Raw genomic sequence first — 16,830 nt, forward strand, 5'->3', positions numbered from 1 at the left:
GATTTCTTAACTTAGAGACTCTGCTGATTAAAGAGGTTTGTTTATTATTAAAAGTGTTGGTGATATAACAGAAAATAGCTTAATTCGACATGATTTAAGTTTAAAATTTAATCGATATTTTAACTTTTATGATAAATTTTATGCACTTGGCTCAAGATTAGGTGATTCCACACTATATCTTTACTCTAGGCATATTATACCAACACTCACTACACTTATAAGGTTTCACGGTACACAGCCCCCTTGCACCCCCATCACTAAAATCATAATGGGCAGACAGTAATTGAACTATTGTATTTGGATAAATGTATTTTGGCTTTTATGCCTCTTCCTGTTTTGAGATATCAAGCATGATGTTGCACACTGGCTTTTATATAGGTTAGGTGAGTCTTCCTGTATTGTCCATCAAAGTCTCTACTCCCATCCTAACATTTTGCTTACTTTTAATATATTTAAAAAAAATACTGACTTAATTTTTTCATTTTCTGCCAACCTTTTTTTCATGTAATTTTTTCATTTTCTAATTTCCCATATAACCAACTCTCTTGATCTCCCATCATAGCAATCAGTTTAAACTTCTTATATTTATAATGTTTTTCTTTACTTTTATCCTTTTTACTTTTTTTTGAACCAACTTGGTTTTTACTAGCAACCAGCCTCCATTTTTACTGTAAGGAATTTGTCAACCTTTAATATTTAAAAAATTTTCACGTTTGATCCGTGTCTCTGATTACTTCAGTAGCCTAATTCACAACAGATAATTTTTGCCACATCCCTTCAAGGTTTGAATTTTGATCTTTCTAACTAAAATCTCATTATCTTTGGTCTATATATGCAGTAAAACATCAAACCTAATAATGATCACTTTCACCCAGATATCCCCAGTTTCCATCCTCTCAACCATTTGTGTATAAGAAGTTAACAATAAATCTAGCATTGTTTCTGGTAGGTTCCCTGATCAATTGTTTTTAAAAACCTATTTCCCTTAGGATTTGACTGTAACATTTCCCATTTTATGTAGCTGAAATTAAAATTATGAATAATTGGGATCTCACTCTAGAGTTTCTCATTAACTCCATCAGTTTAATGTAGTGGTCTGTAACTTTGAGAGCATTTGGACTTTGAATAGTACATGTGACATATTACATGTTTTGCATTATGTGTGATTATTAAAGTTAGATAGCTACTTTTGTCTGAGTTCTCTGTTAAGAAAAGCCTCATCTACTCGAGCATTAATTTTGCAATTTGTGAACATATTACATTTGACATCTAAAATGTGCTAAGTATACTTATAAGTTTTTAAAATTACTAATATTTTTTCTTCCTTTGATGCTGTGGTTCCTTGAGTGTACATGAACAGTCAATTTTGCTGATTCACCACTTCTTCTGAATGATAGTAGTTAGTTCAAATACAACAATAAATAATTGGTATTAGAAATAAATTAATAAATAATATTGTGTTATTAATCTTTACCATAATTGTGATAAGTACTTAAATAAAATTAATAATAATTGCAATTCACTTACTTAATACAGTTTACAGTATAATAGTTCTTGATCTTGAAATTGATGATATAAATATTTTGTATCCCAGCAAGCCTGATAAGTCCCTGTACTGGGCAAAGGGCAAAAGGTCTTTTTAGTACCACTGGACATTGCAGATGTAATGTCATTGACATATTATTACATAGTTTTCTTTGTTTTCACTCAGACGTTTCTATAATATCTATAGCGAAACCACAGCCAAGGGAACGGGCTTGGAAAAATCAGCGGGGAAATGACAGGAATTTTGTTTAACCCTTTAATCAACAATTCCACCTTTGTTCATTCTAATAAGAATAAATTCAAGGGATCAAAATTAAAACTATGTAGTGCACAATGAGACATGCTCTACATTGTGATTGTTTTCTTCCTGTGTATTTATGAATCATGAGATACTGTAATGTACATGCTTTTATTGGTTGCAGCTTATGGTTATTTGTTCAACTAAGCTGTCTTGTGCACTGTTCTAGTAGCAACAAACATCATTATTAAGTTCTTTAAAGAAAAGCGTGTCTAGATCTGTGCTGATCATCTTCCATTTTTAACTAGTTTATGTCAACATATTTCTTACAAATAAAATCATGTATATTTGTATTGTATTGCATTTAATGTATGTAATGAACATAAAAGTTATAAACAGCTGAATATTAGAAAAAAGTATTAACAGAAATCGACTCATTGAAGATGCACATCTATCAGAAAATAAAAAGAAAAGCAGCCTCCCCACCCCTTTTTTTTGTTCAATAAATTCACTTAGCAGAACAATGGCACAATCCAAGTTAACAAATATGCCACTATATTTTATAAATCATTTTAGAACTCAGTCACACAAAAGGAGAAAAAAATCCATATTTAGGCTTTCTTAGCTTTTAAACCTTGTCTCTGTAGAAATCAGAGAGGCTCCTGACAGGAATTTTGTTTAACCCTTTAATCAACAATTCCACCTTTGTTCATTCTAATAAGAATAAATTCAAGGGATCAAAATTAAAACTATGTAGTGCACAATGAGACATGCTCTACATTGTGATTGTTTTCTTCCTGTGTATTTATGAATCATGAGATACTGTAATGTACATGTTTACGTATTTTAGCCAGAGTTAGATGGCTTCACTCTATACATTTGTGTTGTACAAAAAATTTAGAGCATTTTGCAGACTACAGAAGAAAAAAAAAAACATGAACATACTGTTTGGAACACACATTTAGGTGTATACTGTAGGCTTTTGTATGGATTTAAATGCAGGAATGAGTGTTGTGCATAAGCTACACTTGTAAGGATTATCTATCTAAGGATTCTTCTTTAAATACTTCAGCTAATAATATTGATAGTACTTGCAGAAAAACCCAAATTCATAGCAGAATTTAAGTACAACTATTAACAGTCTTGAAATGTATTTATTCAGTATATTAAGTCAGATTTCATTTTAAAACTTATTAGTAGATAGGCAACAGCATATCACTTTATTAACCAAATGTAGATAATGTGTCTGTTCTCTCTCCTTTTTTCACATTGATAATCTATTTATTTAGTGCATACTAATTTTGTTTCTTCTGTACAAACTCGTATGATTAATTGTGTGTGTAAGGCAAAACTGAAATACAGTTTGTATATGTTTGATGAAGGCAATTATTGTGTAAGCAGAGTTTTTAAATATTGCTTATCTTAACAGTTGTGCAGTTTTTTAATTATAACATTTAAAATCTGCATGATGTTGATGTTTTATAGCTTCTGGAATGTGTTATTTTCAGTAGTTTATGGTTTCTGTAAGTCAGTTTTTGAAAATTACTGATTAAAAACCATAAGACTGTTTAATTATGCATGTCACTGTATAATAAATTGTAATCTACTGAGTTTTGTCTACAGCATTGGATTTTATTACAGGGGTCATTTTTATATTTGATAGAAATGAAAGATATCTAAAAAGTTTGGTATCTTTATATTTAACCTATACTTTACCATTTTAATTGATTTCAAATTGCAATATTTATAGAAGTTGGTAATTCACTAGAAAATATAGTTTCTTATGAAAGAATGTTCAACTCAGTAATACAAAGAGCTGCACAGTTTAGATTAAACTTTCTTTTCTGCAAAAAGATATTTAACAGTGTTACAAAAATTTATATTTATGTAAAAATAACATTTTTAGGCATATATACAGGTTGCTAAACATTTAAATCATGATAGTTTAGTATCTTGATAGATTTGACCTATCTGTATATAACTATGCTAAATTTCAGTTAGAATAACATAACTATAAAGGTTTTAGAATTTCTAGTGCATACTAGAAGGATTTTAAAATTTTTAACACTAAAATTAGGAAACTACCTCTTAGATGCAGATAATTTATAAAAACTTTGTTTTTTACTTCAATCTAAGTTTCACCTTTGCAGCTTCATCAGTTTTATTAATAAAATTATACAAAGATTTTAGTTTCCATTAAACGACATTTATTTGTACATAGTGTATTATATTAAAATAATTTATCACCTCATAGCAACATTGTGGTCCATGCTGCTATGTCTTGTCATGCTGTATATAAGGCTGTCATGTCCAAAGCACATCACTCCTCCATTTTTTCCATAATCCATCCAGTGTACAAGGATGTCTTTTCATTACACATTTCAGTGGTCTATTTGCATAGGTGCTATGGTCGACGACTTGTGGTATGTCTGCATATGAAATATTACAAACACTTGTTTCATTGTCCAGCTGCTTGAGTTACACAACAGTTGAATGGATGTGTCATGGAAGCAACTTGTGTCACTTTTCCAGATGAGCATGCTGATGTCTCAAACAGATAGACAGCTGTTGCTACTGGTTTCTGTAGATACTAATCTGCTACAAGATGCCACACTTTTTTACCACAGCTGGGGTACAACATTCTGGATGGTCCTGGTGTACCAATTTGATCCATATTCCTTTGTTTTTGATGTCATTCAGTACAAAGATATCCATCTGAACACATTTTATGCTCTAAATTTAGAAAAATTGTGTCAGAAAGGACTGTTACATACTCTTCTCAAAAGTGATACATTTTATGTGACATCGTACTACCTACAAAGTATCAAATAATATCACGTTGTAGTTCTGATATATATGCTGTTGCACTGTGACTTTATACAGGTGTTGCTGTCTCATGACTTGCTAAGTTGCATAGTCAAAATAATTTTAATATAATGTACTCAACCCTCTATTAATGTAAAATGTGTATACTTATATTGAATAGTTTAACATTATGTAAATAATTTTATTTTTCTGAAATTGAAAGATTTTGAGAATTTTGAACTATTATAACATAAAATTTGTTTAATTTCAACTTGGTAACAGTTAACTGCTTATTCTGATATTGTGCAAGCCTTGAAGAAACAAACTACAGATAAGGATTTGTAAATACATATTTCAGTGACAGCTGTTACAATTAAACATTCTTATCATCAGTAGGCATGTAGTTGGAAATAAACTGAACCTTTGTACTTATGATCAACTTAAATATCAGTGATTTATAACAAAATTGTGTACAGTTTACTGTTTGGTTAAGCATTAACAGCATTAGCTAGTACAATTACAACTGGCTCTAATGAGTAAGTTTCATGAATCTGCTACTAGATTAAGGGACATAATATATATTCAACTGTTGATCATAGTGGATGTTCCAAGGCTACGGACACTCAATATAAAGTAAGCCCAGGCTTGTTATATTAAATTGGAGGTTATATGACTTGTCTCCATAATGCTTTCTGTCTGTGCTAAAAACAGTTGATTAGATGACCTATCAGTTTTGATAGTTTTTTGCACTTTTCATAATTTCTATATTTTGTGTTTTTATATTACACATGTCATTGTTTTATAAATTAGATATTACCATAATGATACATTTGAAAACTAGTATGAAGATTTTTTTAGCAATTTCGATTTGTCATTATAGGTGGCTAGATGAGACAATTATGTAACTTTAAGATTTTGTTTTAATCCATTTGTTGTCTGTGAATGATAACTGAAGTGATGGTGTTAATGTGATATTATTATCATAGTGAATAATCCTGGATGTGAAGTTCTTCCTATTTGGATGCTTGGATGGAATGTTTCCTTGTATCATCACTGGCGGAAGCCACCTTCGTCTGAATGGAATCAAACTTGTTATGAAAAGATATTACAGTAAGTAAAATGTATTTGTGGTGTTCATCTTTATCTGAAATGAGAGTAACTTGTGATTATGAAAACATTTTACATTCAATTAAAATGTATTTGTAATGTTTGTTTAATTATAAAGAAAGTAATGGCTATATAAAAAAAAGGTAATTATTCTCTCCACTATTGAAAAAAATTCCATGAAGGTAGTACGAGATGATTTGAAAATTTTCTATGCCATAGGTCCAAGATGCAAGTATTTTTTGTCTATGAAACGTCTTATTGCAAAGCTGAAGATGATGACCCAAAAGATGCTATATTATACTTCCATCCACAAGAGGTAATGCTACACTTGTATGCTAAGAAAATGGTATCTCATGTTAACAGTGATATTGGTTTACCATATAACCAGAAGGCCATTAACATCACTCTTGTATGTCTGTCTATTAGATTATATTTAGATAGCCCAAGCAGTCATGATATGTGTAAAGATTTATTTCATACAAATTCAAAGAATTCTTTTTGTTTAGTGTGGAGATATTCAACAAAAATTTCTTGTGCATGAATTTTGAAAATGCCCCAATTTTTTCATTAAAAACTGAATTCTTACTGACAACAGTAATAAAATGTTTCTAAATTTCTTAAAATATGAACTTAAGATTTGGTAGTCTTAAAAATTTGTATCTTTCTGTAAAAGAAACTTCTGTACAGATTGTAATTGTGAATTGAGTTTAAAAAAATGTCAGATCTTTAAAGACCTTCTGCTTCAATATAACCTTGTACGAAAAAGTATAAAACTAAAGTGAAGGAGTAATAGTAAGAGCTAAGCATATAGAAGGGAGACTATGTATTTTCCAAAAGAGCAGTGTGAAGATATAAACTGAATATACAAATATAGGAATTTCTTTTGACACTACTGAAAGATATTTTAAAAGCCTAAGAAAGTTTTGATGTATGGTATGTATCATACTACACCTTTGCATACTTAGGTATAAAACATACACTAGGAACACTTATATATGCACAAAGCAACATAATAACTAAAACTATAAGTCTTACACTCAAATAAAATTATCACCATAAATCAAGGTTATGTTTTTGTAAAAAACAATTGCTGGCAATAAGGCTATAGGACACAAGTTTAAGATCTGGAAAACTTGGACAACTCAAGTTGAAGCAACTTTATTTTTCTAGTAGGGTGGTTAGCCTAAAGAATAGTTTTCCTTCAGGTGTAGTAGACATTGCAATATTGAATGGGTTGAAGAGTAGATTGAATGAGTAATTTAGAGATCAGGGTTGGATAAATGAAATTGGATTTGTATATGTAGTTTGTAGTAGGTGGGTAGAAGAAAATAGTGTAGTTTAGAGGAGCCAAATGGCCCATTGTTAAACTCTGGAAATGAGTGAATAAATTTACACGTGCATTCATAGTTAAAACACGTAAAATTATCACCTTCTATGTTTACATAAGTGATTTCAAAACTATATACAACTAAAGTTATTATAAATTTATAAGGTCCTAAAGGTTACATTTTTAAATTTTTAATATTTTATTTTGGTTTCATTAACTGAAACAGAACAATTTAATCTTTAAAGTGTTGTTACATTTTATCTTATCTGAAAATTGTTATTTACAAATAGAACACACACAAAACAACTAATCATTAACAATTTGTATTATCTAATTTTGTTACAAAATTGTATTATTGTAGCAAAGCACATGTAATAAGGCAAGTGTGTTAAGCTGCCCTTGTACTAACCATAATTTAGATTTCTAATGATAACTTTAAATAAGATATTGAATTATTCAAGAACAATGTACAGTAATGCATAGCACTATATACATGCATTTTTTGTTTAAGTCAGTAATTCTCTGTATAAAATTATTATTCTCAATTTTAAATCTCTGCCTCTTCTAGGTGTCAGATAGCCAAAAATGTGCCCTTTGTTGCCAGTTAGTGGGAACTGTCCAGTTTTTCAGTTCTTGCTTTACGCTTCCAACAATCATCAACCTGGAGAAGGGTAAATTTGCTGTCCATGCAAGACAACAGTTCCTAGTTGTGAGTGTTTCGGAATTATCTACTTTATCTATTCATTATGTAATTGATGAACCTAAGAAGTGAAATGAACAGTTAATTTGTGGCAAACCTAACATAATCAGATAGTTAAAAGAACAATTCATTGGTGTGCCATTACAGAAGTAGTTAACTGTTTATTTATGTGTAAACTTTGAAGAAAAAAAAAAAGAGATAATAGGGAAACAAGTACATAAGAGTTAAAGGGTAATGAAGGAAAATAGTTTATCATTTATCTTTCCTCTCTTCCTTGGTTAAATGTTTGAAATTAGTTTATCCTGAGTGTATTTTGACTGTTATGTTGCCTGAAACTGATTTATGTCTACTATATATTGGCTGTGTATATATTTGTAACTTGTGTATCTCATATATATTAACCATCTAAACATTTGGTACTGATTTATCCTGATAAATATCTGTTTTCACTGTTTATAAATTTAAAAGTAGTGTATCATACATGTGCATTGTACTGTTTAGATGTTTGTAGTGTATTTTGTCTGTTCACACATTTGAACCATGTATTGTGGCTGTTTAGACATTTGAAATTAGTTTATTGTAAGTATATCCAGACTGTTAAGACCTGTGAAACTAACGTATCATACATGTATTGGGATTGTTTTGGTATTTGAAACTAGTGTGTTATACATATGTCTTGATTACTTATGGAAGGGATGTTATGACCATGTATCAACCATTACCATGGTTAGTAGCCTATATGATCATCTATATTTAATAATTACTGGTTAGTTACTTTTATTATTATTACTATAAACTAAATACCATCTAATTTATGCCCTGTGGTTTGGCTGTTAATATGGTATTGTCTTCAAAGAAATCGTGTATGTATGGCAGGAGGTAGGATTCAATCGTGGGTCTTCTGTTTGAAAGGCAGATGTGTTATCCACCCATCTGAGCTCTCACTGATATATATATATATATATATAGTATTAGAATCAATTATTAAACTATTTGAATGGTTAAGTGAGCTGTTTAGGTTTTGCTGAATTCTCTGCAAGGTTAACTGAGCCTGTTATTTACTGGTTAATTAGATGTAGAAGGCTTCTAAAGTTTTTTCGTATGTGGTTCATTTATCAGTATTTTAGCATTATTTTGTTATATTGTATGATCTCTGACATGATGGGCTAGTGCAGTGTCTTGTATTGTCCATTATACCCTTGAATTGTGACTTTTATTGGAGTTCCCATTCATGAGGAATGTTGTAAGTGGTGTTTTTACTATTCAATGGGTCTGCAGATGGTTTAGTTTGTATTAACTGTAGTTGTATTGTTTTGTGGCTTCTGAAGACTTTCTAACTTTATTCTGTGTGAATAAGCTTTTTACATTTCAAGAGAGAGATCTTTAACATAGAGGAATATGGCTGTGTCTTTAATTTTCTTCCAGCTTATTTCAGGCATTTATCTTATTTATTTTCTATCAAGTATTCCAGATATCTCTTTTGTGGTGAGTGAATTATATAACTTGGTAACCATCACATCTAGGAATGGGAGTTTATTTTTTATTAAATTAGTGAAATGCATTGCTAGATGTTGTCTATTCAGGTGGTTCATAAATTCTGGAGTTTTGCCTGTAGTGTAGCCATTTTACAAATGTATCATCTATATATTTAAGCCAAATTATGGTTTTTAGAGCATCTTTTTTTGAGGATATTATATTTGAAACTTTCTGTGAAGAGGTTACTTTTTTTTTCTGTTTTTAGTATGTTAGAAGTAACTTGTGCTCATACAGAAGGCTGTGAGTTCTGTTATCATGGAAGTTGCCAGTTAGGAGTTCTATCATTTTCAAGCTGTGACAGCATATATGTAATGTTTCAAGGGATGCTGTATCAGTGATTAGACTAGACATATTGAAACTAATCATTGTATTTTGTGAGATTATCATGGGTGTTTTTATGATATCCTCAAAGTGGACTGATTTCTTAATATGTAACAATATTTTACCAGTTTTATGATGGTGATATTGGTAATTAGTATTCAGCAATGAAAAAAAAAATATTTATTAGCTTTAGACAATCATATAGGCCACAAACCATGCCAGTGATGTACTTTGACTGTTCAGACATTAGGAACTAGTTTATTCTGAATGAAGGTAAAACTGTATAATTGATAGCAATCACCAAAGTGCATGCTTTTTTTCTTTTAAGGCATTAGGTGGCAGCACTGACATGCCAGACTCCATCTTAATATCGCAACTTCACTATTTGTTGGCTATGGTTCAGTTCTACCATCAAAGCATTGGAAAAGTCAAAAATGTAAGAACCAAGGTCTTCACTGTATGTTTTGTTTTTTAACCATTAATTTTGAGGGGAGTGCTTGTAGTAAGATTATATAAAAAATGAAAAAACTAAGACCTTCTTTTAGACTGTTTTATTATGTTATCAGCTGATATATTATTAGCTCTTGATTTAACATTTATCAATTAATATTTTTGTACAGAATTTGTTTTGAGTTAATTTGTCCCCCTCTCCCTTTAATCATGAAGTGTTTAAGAATAAATTCTACAGTTAACTTGTTGGAAACCATGCCTCCTAAGTGTAAAGATATAACAAGACTTTGAAATATTTTGCTACTAAGAAGAAGCTTCCTGAAGTTGTGGAAAGGAGCAGTTTCAAGTGGTTTTAATTACTAATAAACACATCAACTTTTAAATTAGATGTGTTTTTGTTTGAAAATTTCAAGTTAATAAGTTTGAAGAGAAACTAATGTAATTATTAGCATATAATACTGAGATTTAGTATGCCTACAATCAGTTTTAGTTGTCAGTAGACAGGCCTCTGTATCTTGAAAAATCATTACATTAATTTTAACTATACAAAAGGTCTCTAGGACTCTGGTTTTTATACTGCAAAACATATTAGTTATGTAGCGAACCATTCGAAATTATGCACATGAAATTGGCAATTATATAAAAATGCTATGTATTGATTATGCAGCAGAATATATAATTATGCAACTTAACCTAAAGTAAAAAACAGCTTAAAACAGTAACATTTTAGAGGTCATTAGACATTATTAATGCAATTTCACCTCATAGTAATTTGTCACTTATTTTTCATGAAATAACAAAAAATTCATATTAAACTTTTCTGAGAGACCATTATTCAAACTCAGACCAATAAGCACTACTTGTCATTCAGTGAACTAAGTCATAACTAAATCAAAAGTTATAGAACCTAGTAACAATGTCCTAGATGTTACTAAGTCTAAAAATTCAGACTTTTATTTTGCAGTGATTATGTGATTTAAGTTGTGAAGAAAATGCCATGAGCATGTAATAACGTTAAACTCGGGGAACTAGATTTCATATGTGGGTGAAAATATTCTTATTTATCATGTTCCATAAATATATAGTGGAGTTAATTGTATAGTATTTAATGCACTAGCTAATGAAGCCTGAAGCTAGAAAATTTGAAGAAACATCACAAAGTCTCCTAGAAATTACATGTCTTCATTCTTCATGGGCTTGCACATTTTTAGCAAGTGCAAAGTGATCTGTTGAAAATTTAGGATTGATTTATCTTGCACTTATTTACAGTCCTGGCAGAAAGTTTTGATCAAAATTAAAACAATTCTAATGTTATCAGTGAGAAAATTTATAGACATTGTGGAACATACCCATTGTTTCTGCTTGATGTGATAACTCATTAATCAGCTTCTCTAACACACAGACTGCTGTATAATATCCTCATTTTGATCTTAAAGAAGTCTGTGTGTATTTTATGATATATTCATCCATCAATATTTGTACAGATGCTAGTTTACAAATATTCTCAACCAGCAGAATTCAGATGTCCACTTATAATAATGATTTATTATTTGATTGAATGTATTCATTTTTCTTATTTTTTGGAAATACATGCTTGTTGTTATAAGTGTCACAAATGTTTGAGTTATAGATAGAACCAGACAAATTCCTTTTAAAGTAAATTTAGACAATGTGTTCAGCTTGTGGACTGAGCTTCTAAGAACTGCTGCCCTTGGTTTTGAAATAATGCCTGGGGCTCCATACTGAGTTTTTGATCAAGCAAGCAGTTTGGGAAAGAGTGTAGTAACTGTGCTGAAAACCTGAAGCAAGGCAAAAATTATTGAGTAGGACAAATACATGAATTTGGAGAGTCTCAAAAGTGTTAATCTAGGAATGTTAAAGAAGCTCTCAGAATATAAATAAATAGACCAAGCCTGATCTTGATGAAATATATTTTGTAAAAAATGTGTTATGTATAATTCACAAGTTTTGCCTTAATAAATAATTGTCATGTGTATTTTAGAAGCTAATAGGTTTTTTAAATTAAGTATAATACTATAATAACTTATTTATTAGTGTATATAATTATTGATTGATATTCTTTACATATTTCATATATGATCTCATTTGAAGTACTTTACTTATACTGCAAGTGATCTCACTTGCTACCTTTCATGTGTGTTATATGTATGCATATGTAGGTAGATAGATATGATTTCACTTATTTTACAAAAGACTTCTATAAGATCTTGCTTGGGTTTACTCCTCATGTGGTTTATGCTGCTTGTTGTTACTTTTCACACACAAGGTGATCTCAGTTGTGTTGCTTTTTATGTGTCATTATCTAATCTTTGTTTCTTGGACTGAGAATGTCAACAAAGAATATTAGTATAGGATATAGAACTTTTTAAATAATTTCATCCACATTTAATTTTTTGTTGCAAACTAAAAATTTGGATTGAAATGTGTATTTAGACATCTTCAAGTGACTCTTTGAGTTATAAACATTAATTTCAACAATTGTATTTTTGCTATAGATGTGTGGGAAGAACAGAACTAAGTTTCTAGATGAAATGCACGTCATTTGGCAACACTGTCTTCCTGTCAGCCAACATTATGGTGATGTCCTTTCTCTAACCTTCTCAGCTGTTCCATATCTTAATAACTCTGAGGTAAGAATCCGCTTTTGCAGTTTGGTGTTTATGTGGTATATGTAAACAAAGATTTAACAGCAAAAAAAAGCTTGTTTATGTGTCTTACCGGTTTTTGACTTCTGCGACAAGTTGGTATCTGTTATGTGAATAGCCATTATTTCAGTGTTATATAATGTAAATAATCTTTCCAATGTGATATAGAAATTTTTAGTTATAGTTTCCAGTACATATTAGTGAAAGAGATATTTGTGTTGTGTACTTATAGGATTTAATATTATAAAAGCCATAATACAGGGTGGGCCAAAAGTAGGGTTACAGTTACTCTATTATTTGTTTCTCCTTCACAATCACGTTTTAAATATACATGTAAATCATAGAAAATAATGCTGAAACCTTATTTTGTACTACTTACTCACGTTTTAAAAACGTTATACATGTAAATAAATGTCTAAATTTCTAATAAAGGAAAAATGTTTAAGTGTTAACTGTAACCCTACTTTTGGCCCACCCTGTATATATGTATTAAAAAGAATGAGAGATTTTAAGAAAGTTGAATAAAATGTGTGAATTTGTATACCCTTTTTTCAATGATACTTTTAGTATTAAAATACAGTTAATATACACTTCTGTACTTTCACTTAGAAGTTCTTATTGAATAATTACTAGTGTAGTCTTATCCTGTTGATGCTTTGATTGCTTGATCCACTCACTCCAGGATCAAGAATACTAGCTTAATAATTAATCAGTTCTTTTGAATGATGGGCAGGTTTATTAAAGAAAATAATAGCTAAAAGTATATAGTGTTAAAGCAAATAAATAATATAGTGATAAAAAAGTGTTACCATTAATTAGAATGTGTTCTGAAATAGATGAAAAATTGCATCATATTAATTTAATCCAGTTCCCACTAACAGTTGTTGTCAAGATGTTTGTTATTATAAATAGTGTTGTAATCACTATTATGTCTGTTGTATCCCAGTTGGCCCAAAAAGCCTTGGTTTTGTGTAAAAGGACTCATCATCACTAATTATAACAGATATAGTGTGGTTTTTGTGTATTCTCCATTATTTTCACTTAGTAGTTCTTAATGATATTGGGAATGTTGGTTACCCAGATAATAAGTTGTTCTGTTGTTAAAAATAAAATCTGTGAACTTAATGACACATAACAAACTAAGCTAACTAACAGTGTAATAGTCTAAGCTTCTTTAATTAACAGTTTCAAGTGTCCATCAACTTGGAAGCCTTACATCTCGTTCATGGATATCAGAAATATTCTGCAGTCATTACAGGCTCTGTATTCTGCAAAAAAAAGTAAGTTTCTTTTTAATTATAAAATTATTCGACTAACTTGGTCATGGATATCAGAAGTAACTTACAGCTCTGGCAGGCTCTGTATTCTACAGGGAAAGTCATTCAGTTACTATTCTATAGGGCTGATACGATAGTAGGCGATACAATATGTATCTATATACTGATGCCACAATATGATATATATCTAGATACATAAGTTTTACCAACGGTTTGTTACAAAATTTGACAGTCATGACAATAAAATTGAATTAGAAACAGATGTATAATGCTTAGAGCTTTAAGTTATTTAATGTAAGCAAATGTAGTTTCCTGCTACAATTTGAAGTAATTCTAGAAATAAAAAAGTATAATTGTGATTTATTTTTAATTTTTATGGTGGTTGCGAGACTGGTCAAACTGACCAACTTCACATAATATTAGGGTTGTGAATATAGCAGATAAAATATGAAGGTTTATCAAAAAAAAAAAGATGTAAATTTATTTCAGAGGTTTTAGAGATTACACAAAAGAAATTTGTTAATTTTTAGATGGAGAAAAGTATTTTTAATCTTAACATGAAAATTGCTTTACATTCAGAGCAGTGACTACTTTGACTCCATATATTAAAAAATTAGTTTTTAGCAAAAGTACTTTATTAAAGATTCAGATTTTTTCTGTAGAAAAGACTTGTAATTTTTACTGAAAGCTTGCCAGATTTTGAGTAGATACATAAATCATATCGAATGCTGTATCAATACAATCATATCATGGCTTCATATCATATCGCGACACCCTTACTCTTCTACAAGAAAAAAGGCAAGTTTAATTTTCACTATATCTATACACAGTATTATTTATACATTTCAGAAGTACCTTTGTGAGTAATAAATTAATTAAAAATCCTTTTTCAGTCATTTGCTTTGAAATTTAGCCCCAAAGGGAACAGAAATGTACTTTTAATAGAATACTGTATTAAGTTGGGGTAGTTGAGTTTGAGAATTTAGTTTAAACATCAATTGAAATTGGACCAACTGGATTTTTGCTGTTGTGCTTAAGTGGATAGCAAGGTAAATAGATACATCTCCTTACTGTTGTGTTTGAATGTAATGCTAGCTGGATAAGCTAAGTGTGTTATAAATTTATGAATTTTATGTTATTCTTTCTCAAATATTTTCTGGAAACTCAACTAGCAAACTTAGGACTAGTAGTTGGGGATTGCAGAAAATGTACAATTTCTTTGTCTATATCTATGAATATTTAATAACTAGTTGTACAAATAGCTGTTTTTTCATAAATCAGTAGAAGTGACTAAAAACCATTTATTTTATATAAAAAGTTACTAGTATTTGTAAAAAGTGCTAAGGTTTAGTGCTTCAGATATTTTTCAACACAGTTTGCAGATGTGAATTTTACAAAATATATACTAAAGTTTAAATCATTTCTTATAAAGCTAAAGTAATGGCTATTGAACAGTATTAAATTATAGTAAAGGCAAGGCTTTATGCTTTAAGAAGTGTTTTTGATGTAGGTTAATTGAAGCTTGTACTTTTAAGTCAAAAATAAATTGAAAAGTTTAACATTAATTTCACTGTCATCAAGTTATATTTCAAATAAAAAAGATAGAGAAACATTCCTTTTCAGAAAACTCCTTAAAGCAGAATAAAAGGACAGAGCACTTGGCTCATTCACCAAATAAGTATTCCTGTAAGTTGAAGGTTTTCACACATAAAGTGCATTACTAACATGCATGTAATTAATATTCCATTGTGTATGTTTTCAGTCAGTCTTCATGTTTAGCATTTGTGTGTTTTCAGATGTTCAGCATAAACCTTCCACATTTGTGTTTTCAGATGGTCTACATAAACCTTCCACATTTGTATAGTTTCAAATGTTCAACATAAACTTCCCACATTTTTGTTTATGAATTTTTAGAAATAGGTAAAAAATTTGTAATGTTTGTGTCTTTCTCTCTGTTCTGAATAATTAGCTTTTCAAACTTAACTACTTTTACTTTTTTTTTTTTCATTTATTAACCATATCAAGAAACAAGAGTTTAGGCCAGTAGGAAACTGCCTCACCTATCCAAAGACTAAGGAAGACCTAATCATGACCTATAAATAAACTAATGTTGAACACTAGGCTATATTATTAGGCATGTATTATTCATAATAACTTTTGTATCTATATATACAAGTCTTTTGATTGTTATCTCATTCATGTATCTTGTCATCTTCCATTGAACAACTTTATTTCTTTGTAGGTAGGTTTTTAAAATGATGTTCCCTTTGAAAATAATACTTTGTGTGCCAAGAAGTTGCTAAAAATATCTTAAATCCATGTTAGGTCAAAACTGATACCTTGCATTCTCTTTGTAATGTGTATCGGTCGTATATTTTTAAATCTTGTACTTTAATCATAACAGTGTGTTAAAAACCCACAAGATTTTACTTTACAGGATATTAACCCTTTTGAGATGAGTCATGGGTGAAAGGCCATGTTATCTTGTTTGTTGACTTGCATTCAAAATTTTATTAAACTAAATTTCATGAATTTATGTTAATAAGTTTAGTATCAAACTGTACAATATAATTCAAATTTTAGTACTATATATTACTCAATTTATTAATTTAAAAACAAATATTAAAAAATATACAGATAAACATCAATTTTTGTGTGTCACATGGTATGTTGAATGCAGCACTGGTTCAAATTAGATGTTTCTAAAGTCCAAATACTAAGTCTATAGTTTCGTACGAATTATAAACCAAAATTACCGATATTGGCAAAGATAAAATATAAAATAAGAGCCTCTTATCTTTTCAGTTTGCTACGATATTGCTCATGTAATAAATCAAACACAGTGGCACCTGCCACCT

General features: G+C 29.8%; 1 protein-coding gene across 4 annotated transcripts in view; it reads left to right on the forward strand.

The window, feature by feature from the left end:
- Positions 1-16,830, forward strand: part of LOC106467126 — a 69,248-nt gene that overhangs the window by 21,393 nt on the left and 31,025 nt on the right. For 3 of the 4 annotated variants that reach the window (XM_022395256.1, XM_022395255.1, XM_022395259.1), the window contains exons 2-7: positions 5,575-5,698; positions 5,915-6,011; positions 7,591-7,731; positions 9,908-10,015; positions 12,546-12,680; positions 13,881-13,975. In XM_022395256.1, coding sequence (XP_022250964.1) covers positions 5,575-5,698; positions 5,915-6,011; positions 7,591-7,731; positions 9,908-10,015; positions 12,546-12,680; positions 13,881-13,975 — 700 coding nt within the window. Of the gene's footprint in view, positions 1-5,120; positions 5,222-5,574; positions 5,699-5,914; positions 6,012-7,590; positions 7,732-9,907; positions 10,016-12,545; positions 12,681-13,880; positions 13,976-16,830 lie in introns of those variants that run through there. The other variant, XM_022395258.1, reaches the window with a different exon arrangement.

Source organism: Limulus polyphemus, unplaced genomic scaffold (assembly GCF_000517525.1).
Source record: "Limulus polyphemus unplaced genomic scaffold, Limulus_polyphemus-2.1.2 Scaffold2497, whole genome shotgun sequence".
Classification (NCBI taxonomy): Eukaryota; Metazoa; Arthropoda; class Merostomata; order Xiphosura; family Limulidae; genus Limulus; species Limulus polyphemus.